We start from the raw sequence: 22,860 nt of genomic DNA on the forward strand, positions 1-22,860 counted from the left end.
AGTTCAAACAAGTGCCATTAATACAGGTAACGAGTGGAGGACAGAGGAGCTTCTTAAAGAAGAAGTTACAGGTCTGTAAGAGCCAGAAATCTTGCTTGTTTGTAGGTGACCAAATATTTATTTTACCGAGGAATTTACCAATTAATTCATTAGAAATCCTACAATGTGATTTCCTGTATTCTTTCCCCCCATTCTGTCTCTCATAGTTGAAGTGTACCTATGATGAAAATTACAGGACTCTCCCATCTTAAGTGGAAGAACTTGCACAATTGGTGGCTGACTAAATACTTTTTTGCCCCACTGTACTTCTCCCTCTATGGGAGGGCAACTGAGTAATAGTTGTCTAGCTTGCTAGTTTCTGCAAAGATGTGTTTATATTTATCCTTTTATCGACCTCTGCCCATTAACTGGGGTTCCTTACACTCTTCTACCAGACCTGTGCCAGAACTCTGTATTGGTCTTTTGCTGTTTTCCGTTTTGCATGTACTCCTCCAGTGCCGACCTTGGCACTGGTGTCTGGCCCTTGTGGGTCTCTGTAAATCACACAGAGACTACTCCAAGAGGTAGTGGCCTGGTGTCTCCCATGCAGCAGTGTCCAGGTCCCTGTACAGGAGTTAACAGGGGAAATACCAAGGGACTGCCAGGATAATTGTCTTAGGGTTAGCCCATAGTAAAATCTGATGGTTGACACAGTGGCTCCAAACCCATTACGATAATGCTTTCTCTGGCTACGGAACCCTCTGGCCCACCAAAGTTGGGTCTGTCTGAAGTGCATAAGGAGCTGACTACAAAGCGTAGTCACCAGAAGCAACTCTGGCAGTATCTGTATAATATCTCTACCCATCTGGATGCGTTATCTATTTCTGTTCTGGCCCCGCCACCAGCTGCAGTGTCTGCACAGTCTCCTCTGCCAATCACCACTGCTGGCAGCTCTCTGCAACTGCTGCAATCCCCGTCATATGAGGGGAAACTCGAGCTATGTCTATGCTTTCTGAAATCAATGCACCATCCACTTACAGCTAAAGGGCCACCAGTTCCTACCGATCGGGCCAAATTAGCCTTCTTGGTCTCTCTCCTGTCTGACCAGAAGCCTACAGAATTGCCTAGCTGCTGTTCGCAAGGTCTGAGGACCCAGGCCATACCACTTCAGCTGTCTTTGTCTTCTGTTCCTCCACCAAGGCAAGCTCACAGTTGGGCAATATGCCATTCAGAACCCTTGTCTCAGAAATATCTTGGAATAGTGAGGTCTTGGTGACTGCTTTCTGGGAGGGTCTTTTAGGTCACTTCAAAGACAAACTGGCTGGTAGATGTTTTATCTACCCTGGCCACTCAAACTGATCTGTGCTTCAGAAAGCACTTCAAGAAATTGCGAGAATTCCTACTTCAACTTCTGCATCTCCAGCGCCAGAACCAATGTAACCGGATAAGACACGATTATCTGAGCAGGAGCATTGGCCTAGATGCTGAGAGTATTTGTGCATATATTGTTGAGCCAAGACTTTGCATGCTTGTCTGTCCTCTCAAGGTTGGGTTAATTGGAGTGACGACCCTGGGCGAGGATAAGCTCTCTCCAAAATTAACTGTTTCTGTGTCTCTATATTGAAGTGCAATTCAGTTCGTCATTCAGGCCTTTCTGGACTCTGGTTTAGCAGGAAACCTCCTGTTTCTGGCCTTGGTGATCTGATACTGCATACCCACTGTGCACATGGAAACGTTCTTTATGGTCTGTCAATGCTATGGCACTCCCAGAATCCATTGCAGTATGTCACCGTGCAGATGAAGCTTTATGTTGGAATACTTTATGCGGAGAAGATCTAATTTTAGGTCCTGCCTGTATTAACCAGTCATCTTTTGCTGGGACTGCCCTGGCTTCTTTTGCACAGTCCTGTACTAGACGGGAAATTCAGACAGATTCTACATTGGAGTTCTGCCTGTTACTCACTGTCTGGCTTCGGTACTAATTGCCTGAGCTCCATAGACTCTTCAGGGCTTACCTGTAGCCTACATCAACTTCATGGATAACTTCAATGAAAGATAAGCTGAGACCCTTCGCCACATCATCCTTATGACTAGCCCATCCAGTTGGTACTAGGAACTACTTTTATGTGGCCTTGTCTACCCGTTGTCTTTACCTAATACTTAAGACCCGTTCAGTGGTGTAACTAGAAATTATTGGGCCCCACAGCAAATTTTGAATGCTTCCACCCCCCCCCCCCCCCATCAAAAGCGACTTCTTCTCAACCAACTCCCATGACATCCCCATTTCTGTGGCTAGTCAAGATCATGCTCTCAGACAAAGCCCAGCAGTAGAGCTGTCAGATTCCCACATGTATGTACTGTATGTCATGTGACACATAGTGTCACTGTATGTAATGTCATTGTATAATACTGTTGAGGGGTCCCTGACAGTAAAATATTTTAGTCCTTCTCCTGGAGGGGCCCCTTCTGGGTTCAGGCCCCAAAGCAGACGCTTCCCCTATAACTACGGCCCTGGACATGTTGTCCCAGAATTCTAGAAGAGCATTTATGGCCTATAAATCTCTGGTGGCATTAGAGGCAGATCTTGTAAATGGCTCATTTGCATCCCTTTCTTTCCATTATATTAAAACATGGAACGGGGCCTCATGTGGAAATAGTCTTCAGCAGCAGTTCCTGTTTCTTATTTTTCAATAAGAAGGATGGGTCTCTCTGACTGTAGACAACCGTGGATTAAATAAAATTACAGTATAAAAAAAATATACTTTGCCATTCATTTGTGGACTCTTATTGATGGGCTTTGTAGAGCCAGATTATTCACTATACTGGATAGGGTTGTTTCGATACCAAAATGAATTCCATTTCGATACCCATAAAAAGTATTGCAATACTCAATACCACGCAAAAAAAATACCGCCTGCACCCGCCTCCTGTATTTGTATTAAAGGTTAATTATCATTGGTGGCACAGTGGCCAGGCACCTGCTATGCTGGCTGCTTGACTCTGGGGAGGACACTCAGGAGGAGGAGGAGGAGGCTGCTGCCGTTTGCCGAGCTCACTAGCTCAGACGCCACAGCAGTTTACTCACGTCCCGCTTCCTGCTTTAATTAACAGCGGCACATTCATTGGTGGCAGTGGTGCGGGTAGCTTCAGAGCCCGCTCACTTCATTGGGCTCAGCGCGGCCGCCTCCACTATCTGCATGAACACCGAGCGCCATAAGAGGAGAGTGTAGTATCGAAAAAATGAACATCTTGATACCGAATCGATACTAGCATAAAAGTATCGATTGGGCAGGGCTCCAGATGGCGACCAAAATGGTCGCCAATGCGACTTAGAATTTACAAATGGCAACAAGACTTTTTAGTCTTGCAGCCATCTGCCACTAGACCCCCCCGCCGCAGCTCTGCCATTGAATACAGCGGCGGGCACAGGAGATGATCGTTCTCTGCCCCGCCGCCGATGTTCTTCTCAGCAGTGGAGAAGGAGTCTCTCCCCTCCCCCTGTGCTGCTGCCACCGCCTCCGCCAATAAGAAGAGAGATGGGAGGAGGAGGGGAGGGGCTGTGGCCACTGCGCCACCAATGAATAAAACTGACCTGTAATACAAATACAGGAGGCGGGTGACTGAATCAAATAGCCGGCACCCGACCTTTGTGACAGGGAGCTGCGATCAGCTGCAGTTGAGTTAACCCTTCAGGTGCGGTACCTGAGGGGTTAACTGCCGCTGATTGCAGCTTCTGTCATAGAGGTCGGGTGCCGGCTATTTGATTCCGGCACCCGCCTCCTGTATTTGTATAAGAAACATTGGTGGCACAGTGCGCCCCCCCAACACCCCAGTATAAGAAACATTGGTGGCTCAGTGGGAAGTGCCAATGAGGGTAAAAAAAAATAATAAGAAAAATTAACTCATCTCCTCCAGTTGATCGCGTAGCTGCCGGTCTCCTGTTCTTTCTTCAGGACCTGTGGTGACGTCACCGAGCTCATCACATGGTCCATTACCATGGTGATGGATCATGTGATGTATCATGTGATGAGTACAGTGATGTCACCACAGGTCCTTTGACAGGTCCTGAAGAAAGAACAGGAGACGATCAATTGGAGGAGGTGAGTTAATTTTTTTTATTTTCTTTTTTAACCCTCAGTGGCACTGACAACTGCGCCACCAATGTTTATTATATTGAAGGGGGGCACACTGCGCCACCAATTTTTATTATACCGGGGTGTTGGGGGGGGGGGGGGCGCACTGCGCCACCAATGTTTATTATATTGGGGGGGGGCGCACTGCGCCACCAATGTTTATTATATGGGGGGGCATACTGCGCCACCAATGTTTATCATACTGGGGTGTTGGGGGGCGCACTGCGCCACCAATGTTTATTATATTGGGGGGGCGCCCTGCGCCACCAATGTTTGTCATACTGGGGTGTTGGGGGGGCGCACTGTGCCACCAATATTTATTATATTGGGGGGGGGGGGGGCGCACTGCGCCACCAATGTTTATTATACTGGGGTGTTGGGGGGCGGCACACTGCGACACCAATGTTTATTATATTGACCTTCTACTAAGCATTCTGTATTAAAAAATGCTATACAGTGAATAGACTTTCATCCTAGCAACCATGCGTGAAAATCGCACCGCATCCGCACTTGCTTGCGGATGCTTGTGATTTTCACGCAGCCGCATTAACTTCTATGGGGCCTGCGTTGCTTTAAAAAACGCACAACATAGAGCATGCTGCGATTTTCACGCAACGCACAAGTGATGTGTGAAAATCACCGCTCATATGCACAGCCCCATAGAAGTGAATAGGTCCGGATTTAGTGCGGGTGCATTCCGGTATTTTGAATGCCAGATCTGGCACTAATACATTCCTATGGGAGAAAATGCTGGATCCGGCATTCAGGCAAATCTTCAGGTTTTTTTCGCCGGAGATAAAACCGTAGCATGCTGCGGTTTTTTCTTTTGCCTGATCAGTCGAAATGACTGAACTGAAGACATCCTGATGCATCCTGAACGGATTACTCTCCATTCAGAATGCATGGGGATATGCCTGTTCAGTTCTTTTCCGGTATGGAGCCCCTAGCACGGAACTCTATGCCGGAAAAGAAAAACGCTAGTGTGAAAGTACCCTAAAGTTTAAATCCCCCCCCTTTCCCAATTTTACACATAAAATATATAAACAATAAATAAATAAACATATTACATAGCACTGTCCAAACTATTCAATTATTAAAAAATATCTCCTATGCGGTGAGCAGTCGCCATTTTTTTGTCACCTTGTCACCCCAAAAAATAGGATAGGACTGTTCTATTATGGGCCGAACGTTTCATAAAATGCGAAATGCACGTTATCACGATACCAAAATTTTGATTCGGTTTCGACTTGGCGACTAAAAATTTGATTTGGCTCCTAAATTTTTCAGTTCAGGAGCCAATGGCTACTAGGTATTTTTTTTAGTCTGGAGCACTGTTGGGTATCGAAAGTTTGATACCCGAAACAACCCTAATACTGGATCGCCGAGGCTCCTATAATTTGATCCAGATATGAATATTTATTCATGTCATTTGGTCTCAGTAACGCGCCTGCGATCTTTCAAGAATTCGTTAACAATACTTTGTTATCTGGTCTTTTTCTGTGTGGTAGTTTATTTGGATGAAATCCTCAGCTTCTCACCCTACTTGACCTCACCAGAGACATATTTGCATTGTCCTCCAGATCTTGAGAGAGAACAGGCTCTCTGCAAAATTTGAAAACATTTCTCCGAAAACACTTCACTTCCCTGCCTGGGCTACATCATTTCTCATCGTGGTATCAAGATGGATCCTGAAAAGTTACTGGCTGTAATGGACTGGCCCTGTTTTTTCGGCTTGCTAGCTATTCATTAGTTCCTGGAATTTGCCTGCTATTACAAACAATTCACCCTTCACATCTCCAATCTGACTCTTCCCATTTCTGCCTTTACCCACAAAGGGTTGAATGCCAGGGACTCTCAAGCAGGGCTTCTCGTCAGATTTGATGCTTCATCGCCCAGATGTCTCTAAGCGGGTTTTCTTGAAGTGGATGTGTCTTCCGTTAGAGCCGGAGCTTTCCTTACACAGAAGAATTACTCTAGGGAGGGGTGGCGAACCTATGGCACAGGTGCCAGTGGCGGCACTCCGAGCCCTCTCTGTGGGCACCCACACCCTGGAAAAAGTCCATGTGTACCAATATGACTTTTCCTGCCATTCATCAGCACAGAGCGCACTATGAACAGCACAGACGGCGCACTGAATGTAGGCAGGCTATTATAACTAAATAATAAAAGTACATGGAAGACATACTATACTGGACTGTAGTATTTAGATTAAATTGCTGTGTTGACACTTTGCTATAATTAAGTGGATTTTGGGTTGCAGTTTGGGCATGTGGTCGACTAAAGATTCGCCATCCCTGCTCTAGGGTCATTCCATGTCATGTGGACCAACCTGGAAATCCAACCCTCTCCAAACTGAATACAATTTTGCACAGATGTTCCCTAGGGTCCTAAATGAAATCTTACAAAATTTTTCATCTGGACCTGTGTTGGTTCGAGTTTCAGGCAGCTTATGATCGACCAGCTGTAAAGCGCTGCTTTCTATGTAACCTAAAGTGGCAACTTTGTTAAGGCACACTACAGGTCCTTCTAAAAAAATTAGCATATTGTGATAAAGTTCATTATTTTCTGTAATGTACTGATAAACATTAGACTTTCATATATTTTAGATTCATTACACACCAACTGAAGTAGTTCAAGCCTTTTATTGTTTTAATATTGATGATTTTGGCAAAAGTCAACCTTCAAATAATTATGTTCAGTTATGCACTCAATACTTGGTCGGGAATCCTTTTGTAGAAATGACTGCTTCAATGCGGCGTGGCATGGAGGCAATCAGCCTGTGGCACTGCTGAGGTGTTATGGAGGACCAGTATGCTTCGATAGCGGCCTCGGGTCGAGTATTGGGTCTTGCGTCTCTCAACTTTCTCTTCCCAATATCCCACAGATTCTCTATGGGGTTCAGGTCAGGAGAGTTGGCAGGCCAATTGAGCACAGTAATACCATGGTCAGTAAACCATTTACCAGTGGTTTTGGCACTGTGAGCAGGTGCCAGGTCGTGCTGAAAAATGAAATCTTCATCTCCATAAAGCTTTTCAGCAGATGGAAGCATGAAGTGCTCCAAAATCTCCTGATAGCTAGCTGCATTGACCCTGCCCTTGATAAAACACAGTGGACCAACACCAGCAGCTGACATGGCACCCCAGACCATCACTGACTGTGGGTACTTGACACTGGACTTCAGGCATTTTGGCATTTCCCTCTCCCCAGTCTTCCTCCAGACTCTGGCACCTTGATTTCTGAATGACATGTAAAATTTGCTTTCATCCGAAAAAAGTACTTTGGACCACTGAGCAACAGTCCAGTGCTGCTTCTCTGTAGCCCAGGTCAGGCGCTTCTGCCGCTGTTTCTGGTTCAAAAGTGGCTTGACCTGGGGAATGCGGCACCTGTAGCCCATTTCCTGCACACGCCTGTACACGGTGGCTCTGGATGTTTCTACTCCAGACTCAGTCCACTGCTTCCGCAGGTCCCCCAAGGTCTGGAATCGGTCCTTCTCCACAATCTTCCTCAGGGTCCGGTCACCTCTTCTCGTTGTGCAGCGTTTTCTGCCACACTTTTTCCTTCCCACAGACTTCCCACTGAGGTGCCTTGATACAGCACTCTGGGATCAGCCTATTCGTTCAGAAATTTCTTTCTGTGTCTTACCCTCTTGCTTGAGGGTGTCAATGATGGCCTTCTGGACAGCAGTCAGGTCGGCAGTCTTACCCATGATTGCGGTTTTGAGTAATGAACCAGGCTGGGAGTTTTTAAAAGCCTCAAGAATCTTTTGCAGGAGTTAATTAGTTGATTCAGATTAGGTTAATAGCTCGTTTAGAGAACCTTTTCATGATATGCAAATTTTTTTAGATAGGAATTTGGGGTTTTCATGAGCTGTATGCCAAAATCATCAATATTAAAACAATAAAAGGCTTGAACTACTTCAGTTGGTGTGTAATGAATCTAAAATATATGAAAGTCTAATGTTTATCAGTACATTACAGAAAATAATGAACTTTATCACAATATGCTATTTTTTTAGAAGGTCCTGTATATTAAGTAGTTAAGCTAGGAGGCTGACATTTTGCAGGTTAGTAAAACTACTAATATATCAAAATAGGCCTATATCAATATAGGCCAAAAAATTGACGAATGACCGTTAAGGGCCTATTTTGACTGCCCCACTGCTCCTGACATGCATGTCTGATCAGGCTGTAATTTTGGCAGGAGTTATGGCCCATGCGATATATCTTAAGGTCACATACACAAGCCTTCCAACCAACTTGGAAACAAGATATGAATAGACAAAAATTACATTTCATATTTTTGCCAATTTATGCTACTATTGGGGTGGAAATATCGCAAATATGTAATTTTTTATCTTTTTTTTTTAATTATTATTAATCATCCAAAAGAGCATGTTTTTTGCCACAAAAGTGACTCTTTCATCTTTGACCCGGCCTTATGTTGGCCAGAACTAAGCTCACAATAATGTACCTATTTTGCATGTGTGCATGAACTTTACTACAAGGAGACATTTTTGGTGGCTTCCGGTTTGACAGGCTGGTGTGCCAGATGTAGTGCTGCTGAGCTTGTTATCCTAATATAACTTTTAGATATATTTCTATACACATATTCTAATTAATTGTGGGTTGCCATTTTAAATTTGCACATTTATCATCAATCTTGCATTGGACGACTCGGCTACTGCCAGTTCAACAGAATTATTGCCATTGCCATTGCCAAGGAGCAATTTCCAACAACCAGAGAAGATGCTAGCCATGGGTGTCCAAGTTTTATTGAGAAAAAAAAAGCAAAAAACAAGAAAGCAAAAACACAACATGCATACTAAAATTGCAAAAAATATAGATTTCACAAGACTTACCTTCCAATCTTTCTCAAATTGCACAAAATTTTGCATTTCTTATCATTGTTCACCAAAACCTCTTGTGAGAAGACCTATTGCCTGCCAGATGATGTTGTGGGTGCATCAAGGAATACATTGACATGCTCTTCTGGGACCCAGCAAGTGTCTCTGCGGGAAGGCCAGTAATATGACCTTGCAGGACCATGGGGATGCAAGAAATTGATCAAACCATCATGCTTCTCAATTGAAACTTCACATATATTGCCAATCCACCAGGAGTTATCATAGGTGCAAGCTATGTAAGGACTGGGTTGAAGACAGGATACTTTGAGGACAGATTGACATTCAGGTTCCAGAACACTTGCAATAAATGAGGTTGCATCATTCAAAATTTTGCTAACACAAATATTAGTTGTATCAGTGGGTTTGAGCTGATGGTGCTCCCTTTTCCCAGCAACAGTATGACCCTCGCTAAACCTTTCTTCTTGCATCAACATCTTCCTTTGGGACAAAGAAACACCAGGAAAATTTTTGCTGCAGCAGTCATACAGATCTTTTGGTGTCAAAATGTGGTTATTGACTGGACACTGTAAACTAGCCTTGGCATCCAAATGTTTTGCAGTAATTCCAATTCCATCACAAGGTGATTTTTCCATGGCTTGTGCCAAAAAAGTTCCACTCAGCGGTGATGGAAAATTCATTATTATGAATGCATAGATTAATAACATTTTTAAAGTTTTTGTCACTAAAAAAGTGAATATGCTTTAAAATGGCTAGTGCGTCCTTCGGATGCCCAATCAGCTTTTTCACAAATGTATGGACAGCTGTAGTGTCATGACGCAAGCAGTCACTGATTTTTATGCAAATGCTGAAGCATCGGAAGTTAGGTTTGCAACAGTAAACAACGAAAGGATGAAGTGTTGCCTGGCTATTTTCCCAGTGAAACTCCTGCACTGCCTCCGGGACAACAAAGTAGTTTTTGGCAAAGTCCATCAGGACAATTGCATGTCCCTCCCCCAGATTTTGTTTCAGCTCCTTTAGATAAGCACTTTGGTACTTAGAAATAAAATGTGTCTGGTCAAGTTACAAATTTAGTCAATTAGTTCTGAAGTGAAATACTCTAAGGATAACTTCTGGGTTTCTAAGGTATCCCCGATCTGTGTGAATCCACTAAAATTAAACCGGATCATCAGGGTCACTTTCCTTAAAATAATCTGCAAGATATTCTTCCAAAGCAGTCCTTCCAGGGCACTTTTCACATCATTGCAGCATGCAATCTTTTGATTTAATATCACAGACCATTTTACTTAAAAACATTTTGTAGTCATCTGGAAGTGTAGTGGCCAAAAGCATAAATGTAACATGTTGATGGATTGTGCAGACACAGACTGAATGAGTTCCTGATGAGCCAACAGTAACGCACCATTTTGGCCGAAACTCACAGAATTTTTAGAACCCAATTTCAGGCCTTTGGCATTACTGTGATTCTGCTTTTCAGATGGATTGCAGCATTTTTTCTGAAGAAAGTCAAATTTGGTCAAAATGAATGCTTCATGAAAGGTGCATATATTTGATTCTACACAGAAACTATGCAGTCCAGAGCGCCTTTTTATTGATACTTAATCTTTCAAAGAAAAATCCTTGATTAGTTTCAAGCTACTTTTGCCTGAATAAAATCCAGACTGCTTATGGCACTTAGAACCATCAAACAGCCCAATACTGCAAGGACCTAATTCACTGCTATGCTCCATAGTGTAATAAATGAGCATCTATAGCTATCTGTAATAAAGTGAATTCAATATAGAAAGACTCGTAAGGGTTTACAAATTATTTAAGAACACAATGCTAAATAGAGAATATCAGTAGAACTGCAAGAGAACATAGAGGGAAATTGCATATCTACCTGTGTAAGCCATCAGCAGAACACGACAGGGCTTGTCTAACCAGGCAAACATTGTATCTTTGGGGGAGACAATAGCACGACATTTCTGAAGATGTTCCTGTAGTCTCACAAGATGCTTCTCAACTGACAATCAAAAGTGTCACCTTTTGGAGCTTTTACACCCAGGCATTTTGGGGACAAGCTGTTAACAAATGTGAAATCAGGCCATTGTATACACCTATATACTGGCTATGCAGAAATTGAGCTACTGCCATACTTGTTGGGTGAAGGCAAGCAAAGCAGTCTCTTTTGCAAAATGCTGTCTAACTTCTATGAAGAAGAAGTTATTATTTTGGCAGCATTGCGAATGTGCATTTCTAGCCAGAAGCAGGGGTATAGAAGGAAAGCAGCGTATATTTGCTGGATGTATGCTGCAAAAGTGGTATGGAACCTGTGTTATCTTAAATTGTCACAAAAATTGGAAATTACCAATTGGTTATTGTGGTTTAATGCATATTAAATTGCATCAGGACACAGCTTAAAATGTGTAGCTTGTAGGTAATTTATTCAAGTACCTTGAAGCAATAGGTGGGAACCAATTAAAATTAAAATTAAATTAAATCCAATTTAAAATGGCAACCCTCAATTAATTAGAATATGTATATGGTAATATATTTAAAAGTTATATTAGGATAACCAGCTCAGCAGCACTATATAATCTTATCTTTCTGGCTCACCAACCCGTCAGACAGGAGGCCACCAAAAAAATCTCCTTGTAGTAAAGTTCATGCACACATGCAAAATAAGTACTTTTTTTTTTTTTTTTTGCTTAGTTCTGGTCAACATAGATAAAACAGGGTGAATTTTAAAAAGCATGCTCTTTTAGATGAGAAAAAAATTACACATTTGAGATATTTCCACCCCAATAGTAGCAAAAATTGGCAAAATATTAAATGTAATTTCTTTGTCTAATCATATCTTGTCTTCAAGTTGGTTGGAAAGCTTGTGTATGATATATTGCATGGGTCAAGCCTTCTTAAGACACCAAACTTTGCAAGTAGACTTCACCTAAGTAGTTTTACTAACGTGCAACATTTCATCCTCCTAGCTTAGGGCTCTTTCACACCTGCGTTCTTTTCTTCCGGCATAGAGTTCCGTCGTCGGGGCTCTATGCCGGAAGAATCCTGATCAGTTTTATCCTAATGCATTCTGAATGGAGAGAAATCCGTTCAGGATGCATCAGGATGTCTTCAGTTCCGGATCAGAACGTTTTTTGGCCGGCGAAAATACCGCAGCATGCTGCGCTTTTTGCTCCGGCCCAAAATCCTGCAGACTTCCCGCAATGGCGGATCCGGAATTAATGCCCATTGAAAGGCATTGATCCGGCTCCGGCCTTAAGCTAAACGTCATTTCGGCGCATTGCCGGATCCGACGTTTAGCTTTTTCTGAATGGTTACCATGGCTGCCGGGATGCTAAAGTCCTGGCAGCCATGGTAAAGTGTAGTGGGGAGCGGGGGAGCAGCATACTTAACGTCCGTGCGGCTCCCGAGGAGCTTCAGAGTGACGTCAGGGCGCCCCACGCACATGGATGACGTGATCGCATGGCACGTCATCCATGCGCATGGGGCGCTCTGACGTCACTCTGAAGCGCCCCGGGAGCCGCACGGACTGTTAAGTATGCTGCTCCCCCGCTCCCCACTACTAATAACGTCCTGGGTGCCACAGTAACACTGAAAGCATTTTGAAGACGGATCCGTCTTCAAATGCTTTCAGTTCACTTGCGTTTTTCCGGATCCGGTGTGTAATTCCGCCAAGGGGAGTACACGCCGGATCCGGACAACGCAAGTGTGAAAGAGGCCTTAACTACTTAATATACTGTACCTTGACAAAGTTGCCACTTTGGGTTATGCAGCAAGCATCACATTACAGCTGGTCCATCATCAGCTGCCTGAAACTCTGGAACCAACAGAGGCCCAAATGAAAAATGTGTAAGATTTAATTTAGGACCATCTGTGCAAAATTGTCTTCAATTTGGACAGGGTCGGATTTCTAGGTTGGTCCACTTGACATGGAATGACCTTCCAGTAAGATGGTCACTTGTAGCTTTTTCTCAGTCTTTCTCCTGTGCAGAGTGCAATTACTCAATTGGAGACAGAGAACCCCTTGCTATTAAATTGACTCTTGAGAAATGGAGACAACTTTTTTGATTGCACTTGTCATTCAGTAGTCATTTACACTAATTATAATAACCTGACCTATCTACAGATCGCTCGGCATCTTAAAGGGGTGGTCCAAGTTCTGCAAAAAAAAAAATACTGTATCTTTCGCCCCATAAGACGCACAAAAGTGGGGGGAAAAGTGCAGTGCGAATGCTGCCATTTTTACTATGCTAACACTGATACATCGCCGACTGTGATGCTGCACAGCGCGGCAATGTATCGGCGGGGAGGGAGGAGGGGCTGGAGGACGGCAACTGCTGTTGGAATCGCGGCGGGGCCCGATGCAGTTACTGTACTCTTGCACCATACCCCACCACTCACAGAAGTCTTCATATCTAAACTGTAATCATCCTTAACCTCTTGGTAACGTTTGTTAAAGTAGCGCTATCCCGTGTACTAGTACTTACTGTCAAACTTCCGTAGCATGCAGGGGGGCCAGCAGCGTAAAGCCACTCACGTCACGTGCCTGCTCCTCCCACTTTATGAAAAAAGCAGGTGGAGCAGGCACATGACGTGAATGACGTTACGCTGCTGGCTGCCCAGTATGCTATGGGAGTTTGATAGTAAGTACTAGTACACTTGATAGCGCTGCTTTAACTAACATTACCAAGACACTTTAGATATGAAGACTGCTGTGAGCGCGCCCTGTGTATTGGGGACACTGTTATGGGGGGGGGGGGGATGTGTGGATGACACATATATAGCAGTGCCATCCACAGATCCCCCTCCCCATGACAGTGCCATCCACAGATCCCCCTCCCCATGACAGTTTCATCCACAGATCCCCCCTCCCCATGACAGTTTCATCCACAGATCCCCCTCCCCATGACAGTGCCATCCACAGATCCCCCCCGTAACAGTGCCATCCACAGATCCCCCCCGTAACAGTGCCATCCACAGATCCCCCCCCATAACAGTGCCATCCACAGATCCCCCCCCCCCATAACAGTGTCATGCACAGATCCCCCCCATAATAGTGTCATCCACAGACCACAATTAGTTCAAAACCCACCAAAAGCACACCCTTTGGTTCAAATTTTTTTAAATTATTTTCCTCCTCAAAAACCTAGGTGCTTCTTACAGTGCAAAAAATATTTTATGTAGCACTGTAAATCTGATGGTCAGCAATATATAACTAAGCTAAGCAAGTTTTAGGCAAAAAAAAAATCTTTATTTCGTAATTTCGCTGGTTCTCTTCTGGTCCTTTGTTTACCTGCAATGACAACAATCTCTGCCCCTCTCTTGCTCTGTAAATGGAGTGAATACAAGGAGAGGATTGTGGAACATCTAAAATCCAATGGATTGAAAGATGAAAAACAGCATGGGTTTACTTCAGGGAGATCATGTCAAACTAAACTTATTATATTTTTTTGATTGGGTGACTAAAATAATAGATGGAGGAGGTGCAGTAGACATCGCTTATCTAGGCTTTTAGTAAGGCTTTTGATACTGTCCCACATAGAAGGCTTATCAATAAATTGCAGTCATTGGGCTTGGACTCCCATATTGTTGAATGGATTAGGCAGTGGCTGAGGGACAGGCAACAGAATGTTGTAGTCAATAGAGTATATTCAGACCAAGGTCTTGTTACCAGTGGGGTACCTCAGGGATCTGTTCTGGGACCCATATTGTTTAATATCTTTATCAGCGAAATTGCAGAAGGCCTCAATGGTAAGGTGTGTCTTTTTGCTGATGACACAAAGATTTGTGACAGGGTTGATGTTCCTGGAGGGATACACCAAATGGAAAAGGACTTGGGAAAACTAGAGGAATGGTCAAAAATCTGGCAACTAAAATTGAATGTTGATAAGTGCAAGATAATGCACCTGGGACATAAAAACCCAAGAGCAGAATATAAAATCAGTGATACAGTCCTAACCTCAGTATCTGAGGAAAGGGATTTAGGGGTCATTATTTCAGAAGACTTAAAGGGATTCTGTCACCTCCCCTAACCCAAAATCGGATTTTAAAGCAGTCATGCAGCACAGCTTACCTTGAATAGGCTGTGCTCTTCTATCTTGTAATCCGTCCAGTAGTTTATGAGAAAATCGACTTTTATCGTTATGCAAATTAGCCCTGAAGGTGCCCAGAGGGGCCGAACAAACTCTCGCACAGGCGCAGTACCTACTGAGGGAAGAGCGAGCATCGGACGTCACTGGGCTCGGCGCATGCCCAGTGACTAGGATGAAGCTCCTGCCCTCAGTCTCCTGCAGATCGCACTGGCGTAGCCCTCAGTGGGTACTGCGCCTGTGCGAGAGTTCGTTCGGCCGTGAGGGAGGGGGAGGAGAGGGATGAGAGGCTGTGGGAGGTTAGGCAGTCGGAAGGAAGGCGGGTTGGGCACTGTAAGAGGGGCGTTACTGGGCTCACTAAGGGGAACAAAACGCCCCTCTGGGGCATCTTCCGGGCTAATTTGCATAACCATAAAAGTCGATTTTCTCATAAACTACTGGACGGATTACAAGATAGAAGAGCACAGCCTATTCAAGGTAAGCTGTGCTGCATAACTGCTTTAAAATCCGATTTTGGGTTAGGGGAGGTGACAGAATCCCTTTAAAGGTAGGCAGACAATGTCACAGAGCAGCAGGAAATGCTAGCAGAATGCTTGGGTGTATAGGGAGAGGAATTACCAGTAGAAAGAGGGAGGTGCTCATGCCGCTCTACAGACCACTAGTGAGACCTCATTTGGAGTATTGTGCTCAGTACTGGAGACCATATCTCCAGAAGGATATTGATACTTTGGAGAGCGTTCAGAGGAGAGCTACTAAACTAGTACATGGATTGCAGGATAAAACTTACCAGGAAAGATTAAAGGACCTAAACATGTATAGCTTGGAAGAAAGACGAGACAGAGGGGATATGATAGAAACTTTTAAATACATAAAGGGAATCAACAAGGTAAAAGAGGAGAGAATATTTAAAAGAAGAAAAACTGCTACAAGAGGACATAGTTTTAAATTAGAGGGGCAAAGGTTTAAAAGTATTACTTTACTGAGAGAGTATTGGATGCATGGAATAGCCTTCCTGCAGAAGTGGTAGCTGCAAAGGAGTGGAGGAGTTTAAGCATGCATGGGATAGGCATAAGGCCATCCTTCATATAAGATAGGGCCAGGGGCTATCCATAGTATTTAGTATATTGGGCAGACTAGATGGGCCAAATGGTTCTTATCTGCCGACACATTCTATGTTTCTAAGTACTGCCTTGAGTGACATGTCTGCCTGGTAGGAGACTCAGCAACATGTTGTATTTGTAGGACTACAAGTCCCAGCTGTACAGTGACACTGCTTATACACAGGATCTTCCCCCTACCTGTTCTTGTGCAATACTTTGCAGAACTCCTCTGTCAGCTCCTGTGCCTTGTCTCCTCACTGCCTGCAGCTACTCAGTAAAGCCTTTAGCCCTAAGTCTGTGCAGCTGAAGGGGTTAATGTTTTTCCTCAAGAATCCAGGGAGAGAGCACACAGCAGGCAGTGCAGGGGTGTCTGGCCAGCACAGTGACATCTCCTGTACAGTCACATCAGGCTTATGCACAAAACATTATCAGAGCAGGGAGAGAAGCTGACATCAGAGGTCATGTGAAATCTGAGAAACCAGCAACTGGAGATGCAGTAACCCTGGGTTCACACCTGAGCGTTTCTGAGACACGCGTTTTACGCGCGTATTTGTCGCGCGTTTTTATGCGCGTTTTTTGCAATAGTAAACGCGCGTTTGACTGCAGTGTTGTCCAATGAGTCTATGGCCAAAACGCGCGACAAACGCCCAAAAAAAAGCTCAAGAACTTGTTCATGCGGCGGGCGTTTTACAGCGCGTTCAAACGCGCTGTAAAACGCTCAAGTGTGAACCAGAGCCATAGGGAAGCATTGGTTTTCACGTGTTGAGCGTTTTACAGCGCGTTTGAACGCGCTGTAAAACGCTCAGGTGTGAACTTGGGGTAAGTGAATTGCAAAGTCCTTTCATTTGTCTAGTTAGAATCTATACAAAGAACAAAAAAACTCAGAAAAACCCTTTTAAGGGGAAACTTGTAAGCTGAATGTGGTGTCTGAGTCAAATGCAGAATGTTATGAAACAGAAGTTGATGAATCATGTGATGTGACATCACCACAGGTCCTTAGCCGGCAGCTCAACATTACAGAAGAAGACAGAGATCCGCAACTACGCGATCAAGTGGACTCGGTGAGTTAATTGTTTTTATTTTTAACCTTTACTTTGCATTCTGTATTCAGAATGCTATTATTTTCCCTTTATAACCATGTTTATAAGGGAAAATAATACAGATCGGGTCCCCAGCCCGATCGTCACCTAGCGACCATGCGTGAAAATCGCACCGCATCGGCACTTGCTTGCGGATGCTTGCGATTTTCACACAGCCCCATTCACTGGGTGCCTGCGTTGCGTGAAAAATGCAGAATATAGAGCATGCTGCGATTTTCACGCAACGCACAAGTGATGCGTGAAAATTACAGCTCATGTGCACAGCCCCATAGAAATGAATAGGTCCGGATTCAGTGCGGTTGCAATGCGTTTACCTCACGCATCGCACCCGCGCAGAAATCTCGCCCGTGTGATAGGGGCCTTAAGGAGTTAAAATTTGACGCATCCCTAGGTAGAGCCTCACAGAAGTCTGTGCATGTCTTTATTAATACCCTACAAATGTGAATCTTTCATATGGAGTGAGTGATAGGCCTCATGTACAGGAGAAATGTTACAGGTGGTTTTTAAAGTTCTGTGAAGAAGTTGTGCAAGTGTGGACGTGTTCACAAGCCAAGAATGCATATTGTAATGCGTGTACTTGTTTCCATGGGCCTGGTCAGTGCAGGCCTTTCTCTAGTAACTGAGCTATGCAACGTCAGCTTAGGAAAGAAAATCTAACAGATGTTGGCAATTAATGCTGTAATATGATAAGTATGCATAAACATGAAAATGGGCCGTCACTGAACTGTGTCCTCACAACACCAACCCGTCTTATTTATATTGTATTTGTGTAATGATTTCTGTGAAAGTTGACTTCCTGAACACATTCTTTTTTTTTTTTTAGATTCTCTTTTGCAGAAGATTGAAGAATACAGCCTTGTAACTCCGATCAGTACAGATGCAGAGGGGAATTTTCTATCACATGCAGTCTCAAAAAGACAAAAGGCTCGGTTTCAGAGAGATCTTGTCGAGGCCAATAAAGAATCTGCTGGGCATAAAATTTATTATAATGTTACTATTTTTGGCACAGAATTTCATCTAAGATTAAAATTGAACTCAAAACTTATTGCACCTGGAGCAACAGTGGAATGGGAGGACGATTCCAATGTGACGGAAATAGAACCGCTACACAGAAATTGCTTGTACATTGGCGATATAACTGATCTACCAAATACATCAGTTGCTATAAGCAACTGCGATGGACTGGTAAGCTGTCTTACATGTACATCAATATTGAAATCACATTGCATGGCTTATTTTTGGGGAATTTTTGTAAAACAGGGTTTTCCAGGGGAATACACATTTTATTTTTCACAAGGGCTACAATGAGCTAAAAAAAAAAAAGAGAAAATCATTGCTCCCCTCAAAGGTTTCCCTCCACACTGCTGCTGCTCACCTGGCCCCAACTTGACACTTCAAATGGCCAGTGTGAAGTTTATTTATTCATTTATTTATTTTACCCATTCAAAAGCAAAGTTGAAACCAATAATTTTCTACAGCTGAAAGATGCATTACATTGCTGTGGGTGACAGAGAGAGAGAGTGCACCCTGCAATCCAGCAGTGGTGGCCATGCTTGCGCAAAAGCGCCTTTTCCTATAGTGTACAAGCATGGCCACTGCTGCTGGATTTCAGGGTGGTCGTAACCCCTGGATATGAGCAGTGTATAATGTGATGGAAAGTGAATCAAGCCAGTAAAGGAGGCAATATGGACAATACATTAGTAAGTGCCTTGTATTAACTTTCCCTACATGATAAATGCCATTTGCTGAAGTGAGATAACCCTTTTAAGTACCCAAAGGTGACCCGCCACTGGCTGGTGGGAATTAGGGTGCAATCACTGGCCTTTTAAGTGCTCAGAGGAGGGTGCACATGTGAGGGGAGAGGCCTTGGCCACAAGAAACAGGCGACTCCAGCAGCTGAACTCTCCACAAGGGAGTAGACGAAGGCCAGTAGGTTCGGGCTGCAAGAGTGTTAAAGTGAGTGGATCGGCACCTGGGAGAGCTGGGTGGCAGTGGGCACGAGCTGCTGATGTAACCAATTCTGTGTGTGTGTGTGTGTGTGTCTCTCTCTGTGTCTCTATGTCACACTCTTCTTATTTCTCTGTCTCTATCTGTGTCTCTCTTTTTCACTTATCTACTGTGCTTATGAGTTATTACTAATTACTTAACCTTTCCCTCCCTTAACCATCCACCCTGTGACTACCTTCACTGTATGGATAAAAGTATTGAAGCACTTGCAGATTACACCTACAGGAGCTTTTATAACATCCTATTCAAAATCCATAGGCATTTCTGTCGAGTTGGTTCCCCACTTTGCAGCTAAAGCAGCTTTTACTCTTTTGGTTAGACTTGGGCAAAAATTACCAGAGAGACACAAAAAATCTTGTACATTCGTCCAAAAGCGCATTTGTGCGGTCAGACACTGATGTTGGATGAGACTACCTGGTTTGTAATCTCAGTTCTAGTTAATTCCAAAAGTACGATATTCAATAGGGTTTTAGGTCAGGGCCCTGGGCAAGCCAAACTCACCCTCATGCCTTTATGGACCTTGCTTTGTGCACTGGGCACAGTCATGTTGTAGCAGAAAATGACCTTCCCCAAACTGTTCCCTCAAAATTGGAAGCCTACAAAATGTCTCGGTATGCTGACACATTGAGGCCTCATGCACATGACAGTAAATAATGGCCGTGTGATGCTCGTCTAAGTAACGGCTGTCACACGGCCATTTTTAGCACCAATGAAAGTCTCTGGGGCTTTTCACATGGCCGTTCTTTTAACGGCAAGTGAATAGCGTCCGTCCAAAAATAGGACATGTCCTATTTTTGGTCATTTTCACGGTCAGACGGACCCATTGAAATCAATGGGACCGTTTTTAACGGCCGATTGACAGGAGTGAACCTAACGGTACACTTAACCGAGGAGGAGGGGTTAAAAAAAATATGCGTGGTGACGTGACCACACGGGAGCGCACAGTGACGGCATCGCGCACCTTCAGCAGGTCCCGTTCAGTGAAGAGATGAGACTGCTGCAGCACGAGCAAGTGGATAAGGTGAGGTTTTGTTTTGTGAAATCAACAAAAAAAAAACTGTGGTGGACCATTATGGGGCATTATTTAAACCATGGTGGGAATTATTTAAGATGGGGCATTATTAAAAATAATTCCTACACTATAGCGGACATTATTTAAGATGGGGGACTACATTGGGGGCATTATTAAAGCTGGGGGTGGTAAAAAAAAATCATACACTATGGGGTACATTATTTTAGCTGGGGGCTTATATGGGGGTATTATTAAAGCTCTGGGCACTATAAAAAAAATGTACACCTTGGAAGACATTATTTAAGCTGGGGCCAAAATAGGGGGCATTATTTAAGCTGGGGGCAGTAAAAAAAATAAAATTCTTACACTATGGGGGAAATTATTTCGCTGGGGGCCTACATGGCGGCATTATTTTAGCTGGGGGCAGCAACAACAAAAAATCCTACACTATGGGGGGACATTATTTTAGCTGGGGGCCTACCATGCTGTGGGTGTTCTCAGAAGGGTGGGTCTAGAAATAACTGCTAATTAAATTCATCCATTTTTCATGTCCGTTTTTAAAACGGAATTAAAATGGACATTAAAAACGGACACACGGCCAGAAAATGGATGCACACACTGATGCAAAATGGCCATGAAAAACTGACAGTGTGTCTGTTTTTAACAGATGTTTTTTTTCCACTGTCATGTGCATGTAGCCCAAGATATTTCTTCAGAGAAACTAGTGGACCTAGGCTGACCCCTTCATAACAGCCCTATAGCATTATTCCTCCGCCACCAAACTACACAGTTAACAAGATGTAGACAGGCAAGTAACATCCTCCTGGCATTTGCCAAACTCCGATTCATCCTTCAGGCTGGCAGATATGTGATTTGTCACTCCACAGATCACATTTCCACTGCTCCATAATCCAGTGGCAGCATGCTTAAAGGGGTTTAATCCCCATTTTCACAGAGGCAGCCCCCCTGACTTGAGCATCGGAGCAGTTCATACACCGATGCTCTCCTTTGAGCTGCGCTAAATCGCGCAGGGTTAAGGCATTTTCTGGAGTTCCGGTGACGTATCGGGCTCTCCATAGGGCTGCCAGGCGGAGGCTTCTGCCTAGCAGTGAGCCCAGTGATGTCCTGTAAAACGGCTAGGGCAGCACTATGGCCCGCCCATCAGAGCCGGTGACGTCACCGAACACACTTCTCCGCCCGGCAGTGTGTTATTTTAAATAAAAGAGCCCTTGGCCTGCACAATCCAGCGCAGGGCAAGGGAGTGCATCAGAGCATGAAATGCTCAGATGCTAACATCAGGGGGGCTGCGGGTTCAGCTCTGAACCCGGGCAACCCCTTTACCACCACTCTTTATGACACTTGGCATTGTGCTTGGTCTTACGGCTTGTGTGCAGCTGCTCAGCCATGGAGACCCATACCATGAGGCTCCTAAATGAAACAATTCACTGATGAGGTGTCCTCCATTATCCAGCACTGCCACTGATCATGTTGCTTGCTGAGTAAGTGATTGGAACTGAAAGCAGAAGCAAATTGGATCTGAGATGCAGTATGCTGTCATGGCCACTGCAAAGCGGATGTAGCCTTTTGCTTTGTCCTTTGTTTTTCCGGTGACGGTGGCTGCTGCCTCATGCAGCTTACATTTGGGGGCATTGGACCCCCACCAATCTTATATTGACTAACTTTTTGGAGGATAGGACCTTAATCTCTAAAAGGTGGAAAACCTCCTACAATAAGCCTTGTGGGACAGATTTACGTTACTTTACTTCAGCACATGGCCTTGATCATGTAGACAAAGTTAATACAAGGCACTTACTAACGTATTATGATTGTCCATATTGCCTCCTTTGCTGGCTTGATTAATTTTTTCATTGCATTATACACTGCTTATTTACAGAAGTTATGGCCACTGCTGTAGTGCAGATAGGAAGTGGCTGGGACAGGAGTTGCGTCACCAGAAAGGCATCTTACCAGAGAGGCTAGTGCATTTTCCTATAGTTTGCAAGCACGTCCACCACTGTTGGATTGCAGGTTGGTTGTAACCCCTGGATAAGAGCAGTGTATGATGTCATGGAAAACGTGCCTTGTATTAACTTTCTCTACATGATAAATGCCATTTGCTGAAGTGGGGCAACCCCATTAAGTGGAAACTTAGGGTCTCAAGGCGAAATGTTTGGTGTTACTATTTGTGTACTTCTAATGCCAAAGTTGCATACCTTTCAATAGTATGAACTTGAAATTTATATCACTCTGAGTATATCAAGACATTGCCTTCCAGATTTGTCATCACACAGGTCAGTTATGATGCTGTTTTTTAATGCTTTTTTTTATTTTATTTTTTTTATGCTCAATCAGGAGCAGATGCTGAAAATAACTAGTTTTTGTTTTTACTTTAAACTTCACTTAAATGGTCATGGTAATCTCTACAAACATTGCATATATCAGTATTACACTTGTATAAGAAGCTGTGTAATATGTTATCATAGAAAAATGCCTTTTTCTCCCTGTAGCAATTTAGTTCTCCTCATCCATCCACTCTCCATCTTAGTATCAGTGGTCAAAAAGTGTTAATATCAAGTGAT

General features: G+C 43.9%; 1 protein-coding gene across 1 annotated transcript in view; it reads left to right on the forward strand.

Annotated features, from left to right (window-relative positions):
• Nucleotides 1–22,860, forward strand: part of LOC122928255 (A disintegrin and metalloproteinase with thrombospondin motifs 2-like) — a 670,803-nt gene that overhangs the window by 43,495 nt on the left and 604,448 nt on the right. The window contains exon 2 of the mRNA XM_044280912.1: nucleotides 18,086–18,447. Coding sequence (XP_044136847.1) covers nucleotides 18,086–18,447 — 362 coding nt within the window. The remainder of the gene's footprint in view (nucleotides 1–18,085; nucleotides 18,448–22,860) is intronic.

Source organism: Bufo gargarizans, chromosome 2 (assembly GCF_014858855.1).
Source record: "Bufo gargarizans isolate SCDJY-AF-19 chromosome 2, ASM1485885v1, whole genome shotgun sequence".
Classification (NCBI taxonomy): domain Eukaryota; kingdom Metazoa; phylum Chordata; class Amphibia; order Anura; family Bufonidae; genus Bufo; species Bufo gargarizans.